Here is a 16746-nt window from a genome sequence, read left to right as displayed (position 1 = left end):
AACGTTCAACTGTCAAACGAAACGTCACAACATTGCACCGTCTACACGCTGCTGTATTGCTCTTGCTCGTCTCAAATTCATAACAATACACAAAGGAAACAAGCAGCAGCAGCGCGTTTTTGCGAGTGTTACTTTGCGGAGTAATTATTAATTAGAATTTGGTAAGGACGTGATTAAGTAACATTGTTCGTGCTTCTAGCTTAAAGATCTTCTCGCACACGTGTAGGTGATTCGTGCTTCAGCAGCAGCAGCCGTTTTTTTCTTACCATCGACACAGAACGCAAGCAAAAATGTCCGCCTCAGGTCCAACCTCGTTGATATCGACGGGCGGTGATGAATCGTTTGATTTTCTGTTCAAAATCGTCCTCATCGGAGACTGTGGTACCGGCAAGACCTGCATTGTGCAGCGGTTCAAATCGGGCAACTTTATCGAAAGCCACGGCAACACGATCGGGGTCGACTTTTCGATGAAAGCGGTCTCGGTGGATGGGAAGAAGGTGAAGGTAAGCAAGATAAGCGCGTCTGCCGTGTTCTAATCCGTCGCAAAACGGCGGAAAGGCCAAAGGGCGCGGGTGGCGGGAGATTAATTGCACACACCTCTCACCAAACTCACGCACCTATTCTAATCGCTTGCGATTACGCTTGCAGCTACAGATATGGGACACGGCCGGGCAGGAACGGTTCCGGACCATCACGCAGAGCTATTACCGATCGGCCAACGGTGTTTTAATTGGTGTGTACTTTATTCACAGCAACAGTCTCAATAGGAACAACTAACAACTGTGCTTTTCCTCCATTTTCACCAGTGTACGACATCACCAAACGATCGACCTTCCTCAGCCTGCAACGATGGATCGACGAGGTGCGTCGGTATACCGCCTCCAATGTGATGATCTTCGTGATAGGCAACAAATCCGACCTGGACGAGGAGCGGGAGGTGGAGTTTTCCGAAGCCGAAAACCTGTGCCAGTACATCCCGGAGGTGATGTTCGTGATGGAAACGTCCGCCAAAGACAATCGCTGCGTGGACGACGCATTCATGACGCTAGCAACGGAACTGAAGGTCTGTGCGGTAACACGATGACCCCCAAGTCTGACCTATGCTGTGCAAACAAAATCTCTTAAATCGCTTTGTTTTCTTCACAGCGTCGCCACGATGGCTTGAATGCGGCCGAAGAGGAGGAAGGCATCACGCTCGGACAGAGCAAAAGCTTATCAACCAATACGTGCAACTCGCTGTGCAATTTAACGTGAAGCGGTGCACCTTGCGTAGTAGCTACTGCTGATGATACCTGGCCAAAGCGTAAAAGGACCATTTGCGAACGCGACTGTTGAACAGTTCTAATTTGTGAACGACTTATTGCCCTCTCCCCATTATTGCACAAGCCCGATCGGTTTGCGGTACGCCACGGTTCAAATGCCATCGTTCTAAGCAATTCGAGAAACGAGCAAAAAAAAAGGTTGCGTTTTAGTACGTAAGGTACTCGAATTAAGGTGAAATGTTTTAATACTTCCTCGTAACACTTCATCCTATTCTTTCTTAAAATCTTTTGCCTCATTAAATGACGCATAGATGCAGGTTTCTTTTCCCCCTGTACATACGTTTGGCATGGTGCAAGCATGTGTTAACTAATTTGTAGTTATACTATAACGAACCCGATTCTCGAACAACAAAAAGTGAGCTCCCGTAGTGAATGTGAAATGTGTGTAGGAATAGAGGAACTAGATTGCATATTTTATACCTGAAACTATTTATTGAGTTGAGCCAAACCTCGAAAGGAACTATTTTTAAAATCGAAACAGAAAAAAGTTGTTGTAAATATAACGCTATTTTAACATTAGCCCCACCACTCGGTAGAGAGTGGTTTGCAGCGAAGTTCCGTACGGTTTCCATACCTTCCATACCTAAGAGATCAGCTGTACGGCATGGTTCTTGTAATCGCTGATGACAATCTCCCAATCCTTGCTAACACAAAGGCCCGAAATCCAGTTAAACTTTCCCGCCGAATCACCGCGCGATCCGAGCGCCGTTACAAACTGTCCATTCGGGCGGTAGACTAGAATTTTCGCATTCCCACCATCACCGATCAGAATGAACCCAGCCGGATCAACACCGATCACCTCCGGGTACTGGAACTGTCCGTTGATCGTACCGGTTTGGCCAAACTCGAGCAGCTGTTCGCCGTACTTGTTGAACAGCTTCACCCGCCGATTGCCTGCATCCAGCACGAGCACGGAAGCGTTCTTCTGGACAGCGATATCGGTGGGATTTTTCAAATCCACCATGCGGGAGGAAATTTTTGTCTGCGACGCTTTAATAAGCTGATCTTTCGTGAGCCGTCCAAACTGCGAGTGGGCCTTCCCGTCCGAGGTACTAAGACACTGGAACGTGTTGAAGGGTAAGTGGAAATAGTTGTTTTTTTTTACATTATTTCAACCATTACACTTACCTGTATTCTATCATTTCCAGTGTCACACACGAAGAGGCAATCACCCGTACAGAAGGCTATCCCCTCGGGTGACCTTAGCTGACCGGCCTGATCGCCCTTGGTGCATAGTTTCCGGAGCAGCTGTCCTTCCTGCGAAAAGACAAAGATGCAGTGCTTCCACTTGTCCGATACGAACAGCTCCTTGCGCTCCGGATCGAACGTGATGCCCTGCGGGTAGCTCAGCTCTTCGTGCGTGATCTTCTGAACGATGTGACCATTTGTTCTGGAAGCAATGAGGGGGGGGGGGGTAAGTAGAACAGGATTAAGGATTGCTGCAGCTTTTCGCAAAGGCACGTACTTATCAATGCCAAACACGATACGACACTCAGAACCAGCGACGTAAAGCAGTGGCTTTTCCAGCCCGTCGTGATTCCAGGGCGCAAAACCCACTCCCGTTGGACGCTGGCAGTGGTTCCAGAGCAGTCTGGGTTTGTAGACGTGACTTCTGAAGTAATGGAAACATTTAAATGCATTATTTTACCTACAAAAAGCGTCTGGGACATTAATCGTACTTGTAAAACTGTGCCACTGTCGTCTCCGAGGAGTTCGGATGCAGCTGATGTTTGGGCGCCGCTTTAGCGCTCGAGCTACGCTTCACGGTCGGTGCGGTTGGTGCGTCGAAAATCGTTTCTACCTTCAGCTTTTCCTATTCCAAGCAAAAATTGAATGAAATTGATCGTCCTTCAGCAGACAGGGCTTACCCGATTGAACAGGATACGCTCCCGGCCCCACAGCGACACCTCCTCCAGTATCACCGACATGTCCTTGTGCATCTTCAGGTAGAGCTGGACCGGATCCAGTGCGCCCCCGATCGGGCGTCCGATCGATGCTAGCAGCTGGTCAATTTTCTCCCGCACCAGCTCGTGCGAACAGACCGCATCGTTTAGTATTCCCTGCGACGAGTCTGCAGTTGTGGGGTGAAGCCCGTGAGACCATCATTTAAGGGGGTAGAGGGGCACGCGTTGGCGTAACGGTGCGTGACATATTTGGGATGTGCGATTTGTTTCGTTTTGTCCACCACCACCACCATCCACCACCACGCCCAAACATGCAAAGGAAGAAACGGAAAGAAACGCGGCGCACTAATAAGCTAAAGCAGAGTAGAACGTGCCGTGCATCGGTAACGGGGAGGCGACAAATGAGTGATCGAATTCCCGGCGTGCCGGTGTCTGTATGTAGATATGTATAGGGGGGAAGAGAATTCGCGAAAGAAAGTTCAATCAATTTCACCTAACAGTTCCGTCTGCTGTCGCTGCAGGGCGAGCATTTTGTCGCGAAAACAGGCCGTTATCTCGTCGTTGATCTCGGAAAAGCGGCTCTGAAAGTGAAGGGTAAATAAAGGATAACAAAGGTAAGCGGTTAATACCGGTAGCTGGCTGGCTGCCGTGCGATATATTTGCATGATGAAGCGCGTTTGTTCTGCTGTATAGAAACCGTAACATCATGGTGTTGCATACGTAAACTGGTAGAATAATGCAAAAGGGTAGCAATTGTCGCTCGTTTTTAAACGTGCTACCTGAATTAACACTAATTGTTGTACTGTTATTCACAGACTTTGACATAGATGTTAAAAATAACACATTTTTCTCCTTTTTGGGGTTATTGAATAAAAGATCTCTTCATTCCCTAAATCAGCGTGATGATGAGGAAAAGAGCTCAAAACATAATATTATCTATTTTTACCTAATTTCGCTGGACTAACACTCGTACAGTAAAAACAAACAAATATACAAACACACAAAGAGGCAATATATTTGGAAAATTTCGAAATAATATGATTGAAAATGACTAAGACAATAGATAAATTTACTAAAAAAGGGAAATAACATTAAAACATTAACAAACAAATAAAAGACAATATAACAGTAATAGCCATCTAAATGCTTACCAAAATGACTAATAAAAGAGAAAAGTATACTAAAAAGAAAGTAACATTGAAACAACAACAAAACATTCAAAGAGTAAAACGATATGCTGAAAAAGAACAAAAAAAGGGAAAACTGGAACAATCAAAACCATAGCCAGCCCAACAACAGCAAAATAACGTGCTTGAAAACATAAACCACATAAAACTCCATTTAAATAATGTGCCAAATATCATTTAAATATTTCTCAGCGAATCTCTTCACACACAAACACACACACGAAACGTGTGTCGAAATTAAAATCAATGTCTGTGGAATGTTGATGTTTTTACCCTTATACTTCAACCTAATTTATGAGCGCGCCGACCTGAACCGTTGCACCCCGTGCCCTCCGAGCGCCAAATTTCAATTTTCATTCTACCCCGTATCGGTCGCGTTCGTATGCATCCTGTTTTGGGTTTGCTTCAAAATTTCACCTCAAAACAATCGATCGCGGACACTTTCTGTTTGGTAGCAAGCGCAAGTTTTTCGTTTTGCAACTTACACCGCATGGGCGTCGGCGTACGGAAGCAGCGGCAGCACCACCCTTGCATGCGCAATGACAGTGCGCAACGCCTGCCTTTCCGTCGATCAATAGCCAAATCAAACCGCCCATTTCGATGCGTAGCACGTGCGCGCGAGCGCGCGCAAAGAGATTTCAAATGGAGCGCTGCTGCGCCATGGCTCACGTGTGTGTGCGCCGAGCGGGTTTGTGTGACTTGCCAAGTGACTCGTATTGATGAAATATTAAAGGAAAGTTAATTTCTTACATTAAATAACCATTCCGTTTGTGTGTGTGTGTGTTTACAAAGCTACACCTGGCGATAAGGATTGTTTGCGCATAAACACGATCGCTTTGGTAGCGCTTTTGCGTGTTGTTCTGATTTTTTGGGCAATTTGCGCGTACAAAATATCCGCCGCGGCGCTACACACATCCGTCAATCGGACATCCGGCTGCGGACGGGATCACTTTCCTCCGTCTGGCATGCGCTGTGTGGCCCGAGATTAAACAGATTAAAGCGCCATTCGATTGCGCTCGGCACGCTCTCGCGTGGTGTGGTACGATCGTGTGATAAGGGACACAATTTTTGTCATTCCACCGTGACCTTATTTTCACTCTCGATTGCACGGAATGGCGAGCGCGCACGCGCGTGTGTGTGCTTGTGTGCGCTTTTATTCGCAACCAATTTGTCGTCTGTGCGCGCAGCATCAAAGACAGTGCGGCGCATCGCCCGTTTGTACCGACTTTGATTATCCCCCTTCGTGGGGCGGGAAAGGGGAAGAGCGCCGTTGGTAATTTTCGGTCTTCGGAATACACACACACTCATCAAGCATTATCCACCGGGCCCCGGGTAGGATGATTGGCACATGCCCATGAACTGCCTTGCCGCGGGCCCTTTTTGGCGTTAATTTACTTACCTTATAGTCGATCAGTTTATGGTCCAATTTTTCGATGGCCGACTTTAGCTGACCCTCCAGCTGGCCGACCTGTCGCGCCAGCTCATCCACGTGCCCGAGCCAGCAGATTGCGCACAGCATCTGCAAAAGAAAAAAAAAACCGAAAATGGCGTGCGCTTAAATGTTGGCCGTGTTGCTGTATCCTAATGATCTTGAACTTGTTGACTCGTTATCAAAGTGTGTCTTTAATTTAATTTCTTGTTTTGTTTTGTTTTGTCGTTGGCTTTCATTCCAACGCGCAACACGCGAGAACTTGTTTTGTTTTGGTAAAAGTAAAACTTGATTTTGAATTAAGACGATCCAATTTTGGGAATTGTTTGTCCCCATTTTCTTTAACAACGGGAAATAAAACTGATTGAATTCGTACTGCAGAAGTATTTTTGAAAGCCCTTTCTTTAATAATAGCAATCATGCAAAAAGAAATGGTTTAGTTTTGTTACATCGTTTCTGAACTGTTTTCTTGTAGTAAATCCATTGAAATTAGGAGAAATAATCAACAGTCCAAATAATCAATAATTCTTTAGTAACAAACAAGACAATAACAAAATAATTCATAAGTAAATGATCAAAAAACAAAATTTGTTGAAACTACTTAATAACTATTACAATCAAGTCAATCAGCAAACAAAAACAATGAAAAATACAATCAAATAAGATATTACCAATAAGAATATGAAAACAGCAAATAGAATAGATAAAATAGTAAAACATACCGACATACAGTGATCACATTTGTGGAGTGTTGTTTCCGACACTGTTTGACACTTGGAGCACTGTAGCGTTGGGGTCAGATTCTGGAGAGAGAGAGAGAGAGAGACAAAAAAACATAACACAAATCAAGAACAAAAGTACTTTAGAAGCAACAACCAACACCAATAAGCAAAACTGTCCCCCGATAAGAGAAGAATGTTTGCCCGGCGTTGGTGGTCCCCCCTACATTGATAAGTGACCAATTAAAGGTGGTCAACATAGTGCCACCAAGATAAGAGCACAAGAACACGTGCGTGTGTGGTTCAGGTACGTTACATTTTCCAACTGATAGCTTCCTACGGGCGAACGAATCAGCGAAGATGATAGCGAAGGTGCGGGATGCATCATCTGCAGCATGTTGTCGATGTGCAGGTTCGATGGTAGCACGGTTAGATCCGGATCCTTTAGCAGCTGCTTCGTGCCGCAGGTAATACATCCAATGAAAGCTGCAGAGGAGGTTTTGAGATCAGATCCTTATTGATCATTGTATAGAGTAATCATAGCACTGCGATCTTACACCGATCAGTTTGCTTGTGGAGACACTCTTCCAGACACTCCAGACAGAAGGTATGTTGACAGTTGAGCATCTTCGGCACGGTTAGACGCAGCTCGCAAAGTCCACAGATTAGTAATTGCTCTATGTTTTTAGACATGGAATGTTCTCTAAAAATAAAACGATCATCATTGATCTTAGGAAGTGATCATGTCTATTATTCCACACTCACTTCCTACTACCAGGGTCGTACGAGTTTCGGAAGGAGGCTGAAGATCCTTCCGGATGTCGATTACGCATTGGAACTGCCATCGGTGGACTTCTGGCCGTATCGTCGTAGGAAATCAGACGACTGCTGCGTATCCCTCGGCTCATGGTGCGTTCCTGGTTCATTATTGGTTAGTTTACTGGGATGAAAAACAGAGTCACCTTCACTCACTGGACCTACAAATGATACTGAACCAAGCAGACCTGAACCAGGAACTTCCAGTTTGAAGGAAAGGCCTTCTTCGATTGGCGATCTGATACAGAATCTTATCTTGTGCGTACATTTGTTTTTCAACGATCGTTTGGGGAAGATACTGTGGATGTGTTTTTCTGACCAAGTGACAGTACAGCAACACTGTTGTATTGGGTTTTCTCCCCTCCAATAATTTATTGTTGTCGCTTTGCTGACTTGAGAGGAAATGAATCATGATTAAAAAAAATACACAAACTAGAGGAAGGATTTCAAAAGCGAAATTTTTCCTTCCCCAATTACATTTAAATCACATTTTCAGCTTTCACTTACCGTCCAACCCACAGCGTGAAGCCATATCGCTTGTCAGCTTAACCGTCGCGACGAACAGCTGAGGAAGGATTCTTGATTCGTCTTCTCCTCACCGCCAACGTTATGATCATCGTCGTCATCATCATCATCATTACTGATCAGTTTTGCCATCTTCATCCGTGCTCCGTGTGTGCTGAAGATGCACCCTTGCCAAGTTCTCTGCCAGGTGTCACCGCTTAAGCGAGTCCACAGCAGCAGCCCCAATCAGATGCCCCGTAACCGGTCGTACGAAGGCAATCGCCGTCTCGGCTTCGGTTCATTCGTTCGATCGGGCTGGAGCTTCTTTGCTTGAGGCTTGCCATTTCTCCCCAACACTGGTGGTGGTGGGATTCGCGCACGGCACGGACGGACGGTGCAACCATCCCGGGAGCCACTTAAACTCTTTTTTCCCGCCGTGACGCGCTTTAGTCGAGCTCGGAGCGCATAGCGAAGCGGTACGCAAGTACGCGGTTACTTGCGGCACACAGTGGTTTGGTTTGTGGTTTTGGGGTCTGTCTTTGTCGAGTCTTTGTGCGTTCGTTTCCGTGATAGCGTGGTTTTCCCTCCCAGCGGGTTTGGTGTCTGCTGCCGGAATTAGCTACTGCTTCGGTCGATTGATTATTGGCGCCCCCTCCGCCCCCGGGAGACCAGCCCAACGAGGCTGGAGAAGGAAGTTTGCAGTGCAACGGCATGAAATGCAGCGGCGTAATTTGGGGTGATGTGGAGCACACGTGTGAAAACGATCGCGAATAATTGGATGTTTGCAGTGGGGTGGAAAGAAAGGTGCAGCGTAATGCGGATGGTGCAGTGAGCGGGCGATCAGGCTGTGACACAATTTGACTACGACTACGAGGAGCGATCGATAATAGTCCCCCCAGGAGGTGGCGAGGCAAGGCAGAATTTCTGGAGATAGTGTCAGTTTCACACGGTGACCTAGTTCAGCAAAAGACCTACGACAAAGTCTCCGCTTAGGGTGTGTGTATGTGTGTGTGTTTATGTGTGTGAGTGTTGCTGTGCCCGTGATATCGTGATATCCGTGCGTCCAGAAGAGTGTTTAACCTGATCTTCTCAACAGTGTAGTGATACGAGGTGGAAAGACCTGCACTAGATTGATAGATTACCTTCAACGCATCTTAAAACAAGACAGCGTAAGTGCGATCGCTCCCTGCGAAGATCTCTTCTTATCACAGCATTCGGGACATTCCAACCTCTTGGTCATACATTCGCCTGGAATACAGCTATAACCAGGGTGTCACATGTTCCTTAAACTTAAACTTACACATCCGGTCCATCTCGTCTTGCGTTGTGGATTTCCCTCTTCATCCACGCTTCCTTTCCAATCGCCGGCAAACCATGGGGAAAATTAAAAGCAGAACATCACGACCAAACGTGTATGCGTGTGTGGTTTTTCCTATTGCGACGCGTACCACACACGTACGTACCACACGGCGGCTGGCGAAGAATCTGGTCCTCTGTGGGCAACGAGAGTGAAACCAATGTCGGCCATCATTATCGTCATCGGCTGGTGGGGTCGGCGAGAGTGACTGGTCGGAGTGTCGCTTTCGTTCACCTGGATTGTGATCACGGTGAAAACGCGCTGCACGATCGGGCAGTTTGCCAGTGGGCCAGAATGCACTTGCCGATGCATATCGTTAGGTCATATCGGTTTGACGATTGACGATTGTCTTTGAACGCCTGCAACGGTAAATGGGGAAGGTGTAATGCATTGTGGAAGTCGTTTATTACTTGACCTAATGAGCTTGAGAGCTTTATGTGGTATTGTTGTTTATTGTTATTGATACTTGAATGGCTCCGTAATCTGAAGGTTTTGTCGTTTTCTTTTTTTGTGGCTTACGTTTCAGAATAATGATCAGAATTTAAGAAGAATAAAAAATCTATAAAAAAGAGTTTTTTTGCAATAAAAAACAGATATAAGAAGGACATAAATATTATAAAATAGCAAATAAAAAATAGCAAATTAATAGACTCGCAAAACTATTGATAGTGATACTGAATAGCAAATGAAGATATTAACGTGTTTAAAACAAACCATCATACAAGGATAAAGTATTAATACATACTTACTAATGAAAATAAAGAAAAAAAATTAGAAGAAATAAAACCAAACAAACTCATAAAACTATCTGAAAAGTCATACAAAGAACGGAAACACAGGAAAATCATCATCATCTCGTGCAAAATACGCCGTGTCATATATGCAAAAAAGAATTAAACTAAGACTTCAAGAATGTAATACAAGTTAGGTATGAAAATAAAACTAGCAAAAATATCAAATCATTCGCTAAAACTGCAAACAAAATTGCCACATTAAAATTAAACCGTAACAAATTCAAGACAACACGGCAACACGAAACAAAGTAAAAACAGCATCTACCAAGAAACAAATCAAAACTCATAAAACAGATGGAAAGGATTAAAAAATACTGCACTAAAGAACTTAACCACGGGAAACAAATCATCTTCCCCATTTAACATGCCGCCACATAAGAAAATAAAGTGGGAAATTAAGGCCTTTTTTCGGAATGCAATAAATCAACCCTCAAACAAGACGGCCATCAAGACACGGGGATGGACGGGCTGGACAGCGTTTTCTCTCCGCCTCGTCGCAAACCTGATGGAGGCTGCTGCAAAGTGCAAGTGCACAGCGAGTGCAGGCTGTGTGGAATGAAGTACGAACCAGCAAAGCGAAGAAGACGAGGCAGCAGAAAACAAAATGAGACGCGCACGCGCAAATGGTTGGAAAACTCGTTTCCGCCCCATTCCGAACATGCAGCACACGCAAAAACCGTACACCTCGTGCGTGTCCTGGTCCGCGTGGCTTGGGCCTGCCGGTCACTACCGGTACTACTCTACCATAGATTGCACGCGCGCTCGCCGAACCGCAGCCTCCACCGACCCCTAATCTGCCGGCTTCCGGCAACACCCGGTCCGGCCCCAGTGGCTCGTTAGTCACTTTCCTTTGGATGCGTTTTTGTGCGGCGTTCGGCGCACGAAACCTTGACCTAACTTTAGACCGCTAGAGCTGATCCAGTGACTGATGCAGGCGAAGGGTGAGGGTGAGCGGAACGTATAAAACACTGCCAATGATGACCGTGACCATCACCAAGCTGCGTCGCTAACGCAGCTGGCCGTTTGGGCTGGGGTGGGATGCACCGAAACCGCGTCATTCTGGGGCGTTGAGACGAATGTGTGAAAGTACTCAATGTGAATGCGGAAATAATGTGTTAGGAGGGTGTCCAGGCTAGAAACGGTGGGCCATCGTCGGGGTCATTGGGCTCGATTTGGTGCTAATGTTTGCCTCATTAGCGTGTGTGTGTGTTTGTGCGTAGATTCGATTGGACATACGGCACCGGGATCATTAATGTTGCCACTAGATTACCATTTTTGCATCGAGATGTATTCAATTAACGGTGCAAGATGCGCCTTGTATCTATGGTTGGAGGATAGAGGGTCAATACTGCACTTTGGCGCTATTATTTACGATGATTGGATGCAAAAGGGAAATTTTTTAGCACACGTCTGAGTTGATTAGATTAGATCTTTAGGTTATGCTTTAGTACAAAGCTTAAGACGCATCTTCCATTCAAGGTGTCTCTGGGCGGTATGGAGGAGATTTCAACAAACGGAGAGAGCGGTTTTTGTTTTTCATGATGATTAGCTTGTGATCAAACACAACCGACCTTGTTATTGACTCTTTCGAACACAATGTCCGTCTGAACAACTAATTCTACAGATCAAACTTTCGAGGGTCACTTTATGCGCCTTGCAAACTACGCTTGAGCATTTTCTGCAAGATTTCTGCAAGGAGAGATGTTGTCCAAAGTTAAGACAATATATGAAGCTCTGGCATTTCTATAGAGCTAGCAGTTCGTCATTCTTGCCAAATTGGCTATATCCGGATAGCATAGTTCAACATGTTGGGTCCGCGAAGAATCTGATTTCGTGTAAAATGTCCAAACCTGTTATGTAGTGCTATTTTATGACTTTTTCAGTCCTCAGAATTCCACATAAACTGTCACATGTGATTATCATAGTTGGTCCGTAAATAGTAAAATTGATACATTTCAAGATGTTGAAGAGATTGTACAAATATAAGGTATGGACTAAATGTATCCCTTTTTATGGATGTGTTTGATTTCTACTGCAAGATCAACTACGTATTTTAAACATCATTTTTCATTTAATCAGAACAATACATTTTCGTTCAAGTTTTTGTAGAATGACTTCAAGAAGAATTGCACCAGAAAGTTTACTTAATTAGAGTACTAAACATTGTATTGTATTCCACGAGCATTTTAAAGCAAAATGCCTGTTGAGTGCATCGTTTTGACCTAAAAATGTATGACTGAAAAAATAAACCCCCTCAAATGTTTATGACCTCTACGATACGGCACAACCATACCCAAACCCACGATGTATCTTATTTGCGCTCAAAAATGGCCTGTAAACACACACAGCGTTTTTGCTCCATTGATGAAATACCTGCACGCATATTTACGGACAAAACACAAAAAAATGAGAAAATGAAACGTTAAAAAAACAGCGCACTTCATCTCCGAAATTGCATTCTTCTGACTCCATCTCGGATCTTGTTTTTTTTACTTCTTCCCTTCCCGACCCTTTGCGCAAAGTGCAGCCCACGGTGCAGTCACACACGTGCACCCCGATGCGCTTGCGAATCATCGTCCCATTTCATGCTCAATCGGATTAAATTGATATCGTCGCTGCACCGCCGGGACACAATGCCCGATTCCCGATCACTTCCCCATCCGTCCGTCCGTCCGGTTGGTTTCGTTTTCTCTTTTTTCCGTCACTCACTGCTTCCTTCCCGCACCGAGACTTTGCGGAATGGGGGTAATGCTAAAGATGAGCTGCATCCCATGTATGGAAGGTCCGGTGACGGTGGTGGTGGTGATGTCCGTACAGCCTGATGAGAACATTGTAGTTGCGTGCGTACAACATAAATTTCCGTTCGTCTCACAAGCTCGCGCCGCAATTGTTCATAATTTATAGGCGCATCGGTAATTTGTGCCCCAGACAGGGCAATAAAACAAGACACACAGGTGGAGGTTGTTGTTCACAGGATTTTGGGGGCAGTAATGCAAGCGAAAGTTCATAAAAAGCAATTTCAACTTCCTTGCCACCGGTGCCACCAAGTTCAAGGTCGATAATTGTTTGGGTAGGAAGCAATGGGGAAAAACTGAACAGGGGTTTGTGCGTCATTGCCTGCGAACGAAATTCAGTACACGATCTTTGAACTCCTCCTTCTTCTCCGATCGAGGATCGCGCACCATTAAGATGGGGTGAAATTGCTGTACCGAAAATAACGAGGTCATCCAAGGAGTTATTGAGTGTTCCGGGCGGGGGGCCGCGGCCGGTCATAGTGCCCACCACGTCCTAAATTTCGAATTTCACCTCCGGTAAGTGTGTCACCTTGCAGGAGCAGCCAATTGCGCTGCAGATAATAATTCTTGTTCCAGAAGGCTCAGGGGCGCAGGCTGAAACAGGATTTTCGGGGGAACCACCCCGAAAAAGTGGGTTTCGTTTTGTGGGGATCAAGAAAGCGGCACACTGTCCCGCTGCGACCCGGAAATCGAAAGTTGACGTCGTCCGGTGTCATAGATCATGGAGCAGTACGCGAACGGCAACACAGAAGCCGAGGATGCAGCTGGCAGTTGCTGAAAGGGAAAATGGAACTTGCTGAAGATGAAAGCGTCCTCCTGTGTCGGGCTGCTGGAACGTTTTGGAGCGCTTATCTTCTTGCGCCGCGGGTTCGGTATGGGTTTGTACCACGTACCATACCGGTATTGTCGTTGGGTGGAAAAAGAAACTTCCCTTTCGTCCATTCCGGGGGTACGGGGATGGGAAAGCAAGAACAAGGTATGCAGCGCATCCTCTTCTTCCCACTCGAGCTCAAGCGTTGTCGCGCGTTTGTTTGGAGGCCTGGGAATGTAGGTTCTGGCTGGCGTGTGTGAATCGCCCGAGGAATCGTGACCGGGAAACTGGTTTTTCCGGACATAGCCACATCAGGCCACACCGAGAGGAGCATAGAGATGACCAGGGTGTGTGTGTGTGTGGAGAAGTTTGGCGAAGTTGAACCCTAACGGCAAGCCGGCTTAATGGTCGATTGAGACTTGCTTCTGGTGGTGAATTGAATTGAATTGAACGAGTGAAAAAGAGGCGTTTGTACATGAAATATGCCAATAGTCGGCTCGTTAAGCGTATGATCAACGAGCTGTGGGGCCGGTTCGGGGGCGGACAGCTTAAGCATTAGCGACTGCAATTGTGGCCATAATTTACGGCTCTGTTGCGTGAAACGGAAAGTGAACCAGATTCGTATGGGTCTATGATGCAAGAAGATCGTTCGTTGGTTGTTGGTTACGCTAATCCGTTGATCTTGATCGTAGAATTATGCTTTTTGACTCTTTTTCTTCTTCTTCTTTTCCTTAGTCTTTCAACACCGTCTTAAAATGGAGACTCGGTGGACACGGTGCGTCCAGCTTGTTCTTCTTCTAGCACTTGTAACGATCCCGGCCATCATAGCGTCCACCACCACCACATCAGAACAGCACGAGCTAAAGCTCCCGGCAAACGATCCCAAAGGCACCCAAACCGCGGTCGGGGTAGAAAGCGACACGCGTCCCGATTCCGGTCACTTACGCACGGCAGCCGACGAACTAATTGCTGCGCGTGAGTCGTCGCCGGCAGAGTCGTCGTCGCCCAACTACCACCACCACACGGCGAAGAAACGGCTCGCGGGCAAGGAAAGCAAAAAGTACCGGAAAAAGTACGTGTCCGAGGATGATTATCGAAAATCGATGCCACACGATGCCGGCCCGCAGACGACGAGCGGTGGCGGAAAGCAAGCGAGTGGAACGGCCAAATCCAGCGAACCGCACAGCAGAAAGAAGCGCCTGATCTGGGTTACGGACGACGGTCGGTTAGCGCTGCCGCCCGGTACGTCACTAACGATTGCGCCGACGATCGCCCTACCGTTTGTGCGCTACCCACCGACCGGCTTTCTGTCCAACATCTCGATCAGCTTGCCCATAACGAGTGAGTAGCAGTGCCCGTTAGTGCGTTTCTCCCTATAGCTCCTTCCGTGTTGCAACCATTTACACTCGATTTGTTTGTTTTTGTCTTCTCTTCTCTATCTATCTCTCAGTTGACTTCGATAAGCTGGGACTGACGGATAACCAGAATCCGCTCGGTGTATTACCGCCCATATTTGCAAGATCGATGGGCCAGGCAGCTGGGTCCGTGCTGGCCGACTACGTGTCGGACTATATGCGGCTGCAGCGACGAAAGCGGAGCATTCCCAGCCCGGCGAACGATCACTTCAAGATCACCACCAACCGGTTGGATGATGAGGATGGGGAAATGGCCATGCCACAGCTTCCGGCCGAGCACAAGCATGCGTTCCATGGTGGAGAACGGTAAGGTGATCGCGTTGAAAAGTGAAATTAAATGATGTTTTTGCTAATAACTTTGTCTCGTCCCTGAAAAGAGCGCTGCTGTACGTGGTGGTTGAAGATTTCATTGCCAACTTTGGGCTGGATGGTAGAGCGTGCATGCTTCGTGCCATATGTGAGGTCCACTCGAAGTCGATCGAGAAGTTTGGGCTGATCGGTGAGATGTTGAAGCTGTTCTTTACGTAAGTCTTTTAGTAGTTGTACTGTAATCTAGTTATTGTGCTTAATTAAGCAACATTTTTCTCCATTATCAGAGCATCCCAATCGCCATATGCCGAACATTTGGAGGAGTACGTAACGGCCGAAAAGATTGGCCGCGGGCAGGATGGTCCGGGTGAATGCTTCCCCTACTACAAGGACTGCCCGCGCAGTTTGTTCCGTTCGTCCAACAACTTCCAGCAGATGTACCGACAGCCGGCCGGGGATCGGCACGAAGCGGAAGACTCCGATCGTGACGTGGATGATGAGGCACACTTTGGCAACGAGATCCCGAGCGAGCGTGTCGAATATCCGGCCCGTGAACCGCGGGCGACCGGGTCGCGGAACAGCAACACCAAAGAAAGTACGATCGTACAGCTGGAGCAGCGCGATCTAGCGGAGATGGCAATGTAGGGATGCAAACAAAAAAGCCCATGTTAGTAATCACTTATCTCGGGGGAGTTTCTGTAGTATATCTGGTGCTACAAAACAAACGAATCATTCGGTTATGGCAGCGCGTGACGCGATCCGACCTACTGGAAGGGTATTAAACAGTTAAGATCGTTGACAGTTTCACAGTAATGGATGTAAATCTTAGCAGTAGATGGATGGAATCGATCTTACAGCTTCATGTGAGCGAACTGCGGCATAGAGTTCCGTTTCGTTAGATAGAATAGTAATTTATTCGTAATGTATTAGACAGATACGATAATTGGACACGAAGGGGGCAGGTTTGCTGGATGTGCGATCCTTTTTGTGTTTTGGTGAGCGTGTGGTCACATAGTGGCCTAAACAGCATGGAGAAACAGTCTTACGTTAGACGAACGTTGTTTTTAATATTTATTGTGTAATTATTTGCAGCAACAGGTGCCCATAATTTTCAACGTAGTCGCTAATGACCAGGGAACGACAAAGAGCAATAAAGTGAAACCGCGAGTCGTGTAAATATTTAAATAAAATATTGGTGAGTGTGTTGCTTTCTTTCAGCTCGTTTTGTCACGGAAGCTTAAATGCAGCTCTTAATAAGCGTTGTGGTGAAGTGCTTGTGCTAACGATAGCAAGACCCACTGTATTGTTGTTGCGGGCAAATTTGACTAATATAAACTGGAATTGTTTCGGAACGAATCTACCAAAATCGTAAGCGGCTCGCGAA

At 46.4% G+C, this 16746-nt stretch overlaps 3 protein-coding genes across 3 annotated transcripts; 2 read left to right on the top strand and 1 right to left on the bottom strand.

Annotated features, from left to right (window-relative positions):
- Positions 1 to 41: 41 nt before the first annotated feature.
- Positions 42 to 1876, top strand: LOC120895882 (ras-related protein Rab-43). The gene is made up of 5 exons (XM_040299590.1): positions 42 to 161; positions 227 to 503; positions 649 to 733; positions 807 to 1063; positions 1147 to 1876. The coding sequence occupies exons 2-5, from the start codon at positions 291 to 293 to the stop codon at positions 1252 to 1254; spliced, it is 663 nt and encodes a 220-aa protein (XP_040155524.1). The 5' UTR covers positions 42 to 161; positions 227 to 290; the 3' UTR covers positions 1255 to 1876.
- LOC120895880 (RING finger protein nhl-1-like) lies at positions 1733 to 7718 on the bottom strand. Its single transcript, XM_040299588.1, has 11 exons — positions 7327 to 7718; positions 7119 to 7264; positions 6878 to 7047; positions 6565 to 6645; positions 5813 to 5932; positions 3720 to 3807; positions 3191 to 3393; positions 3002 to 3135; positions 2788 to 2934; positions 2451 to 2712; positions 1733 to 2382 (listed from the first exon to the last, which is right to left on the bottom strand). The coding sequence occupies exons 1-11, from the start codon at positions 7485 to 7487 to the stop codon at positions 1906 to 1908; spliced, it is 1989 nt and encodes a 662-aa protein (XP_040155522.1). The 5' UTR covers positions 7488 to 7718; the 3' UTR covers positions 1733 to 1905.
- A 551-nt stretch (positions 7719 to 8269) lies between these two features.
- On the top strand, positions 8270 to 16552 carry LOC120896560. The gene is made up of 5 exons (XM_040300760.1): positions 8270 to 9050; positions 14374 to 14979; positions 15089 to 15359; positions 15431 to 15577; positions 15650 to 16552. The coding sequence occupies exons 2-5, from the start codon at positions 14394 to 14396 to the stop codon at positions 16005 to 16007; spliced, it is 1362 nt and encodes a 453-aa protein (XP_040156694.1). The 5' UTR covers positions 8270 to 9050; positions 14374 to 14393; the 3' UTR covers positions 16008 to 16552.
- The last annotated feature ends 194 nt before the right edge of the window (positions 16553 to 16746 follow it).

This window comes from Anopheles arabiensis, chromosome 2 (genome assembly GCF_016920715.1).
Source record: "Anopheles arabiensis isolate DONGOLA chromosome 2, AaraD3, whole genome shotgun sequence".
Lineage (NCBI taxonomy): Eukaryota > Metazoa > Arthropoda > Insecta > Diptera > Culicidae > Anopheles > Anopheles arabiensis.
Note: the sequence above shows the minus strand (reverse complement) of the source record. Positions and strands in the feature narration are given on the sequence as shown.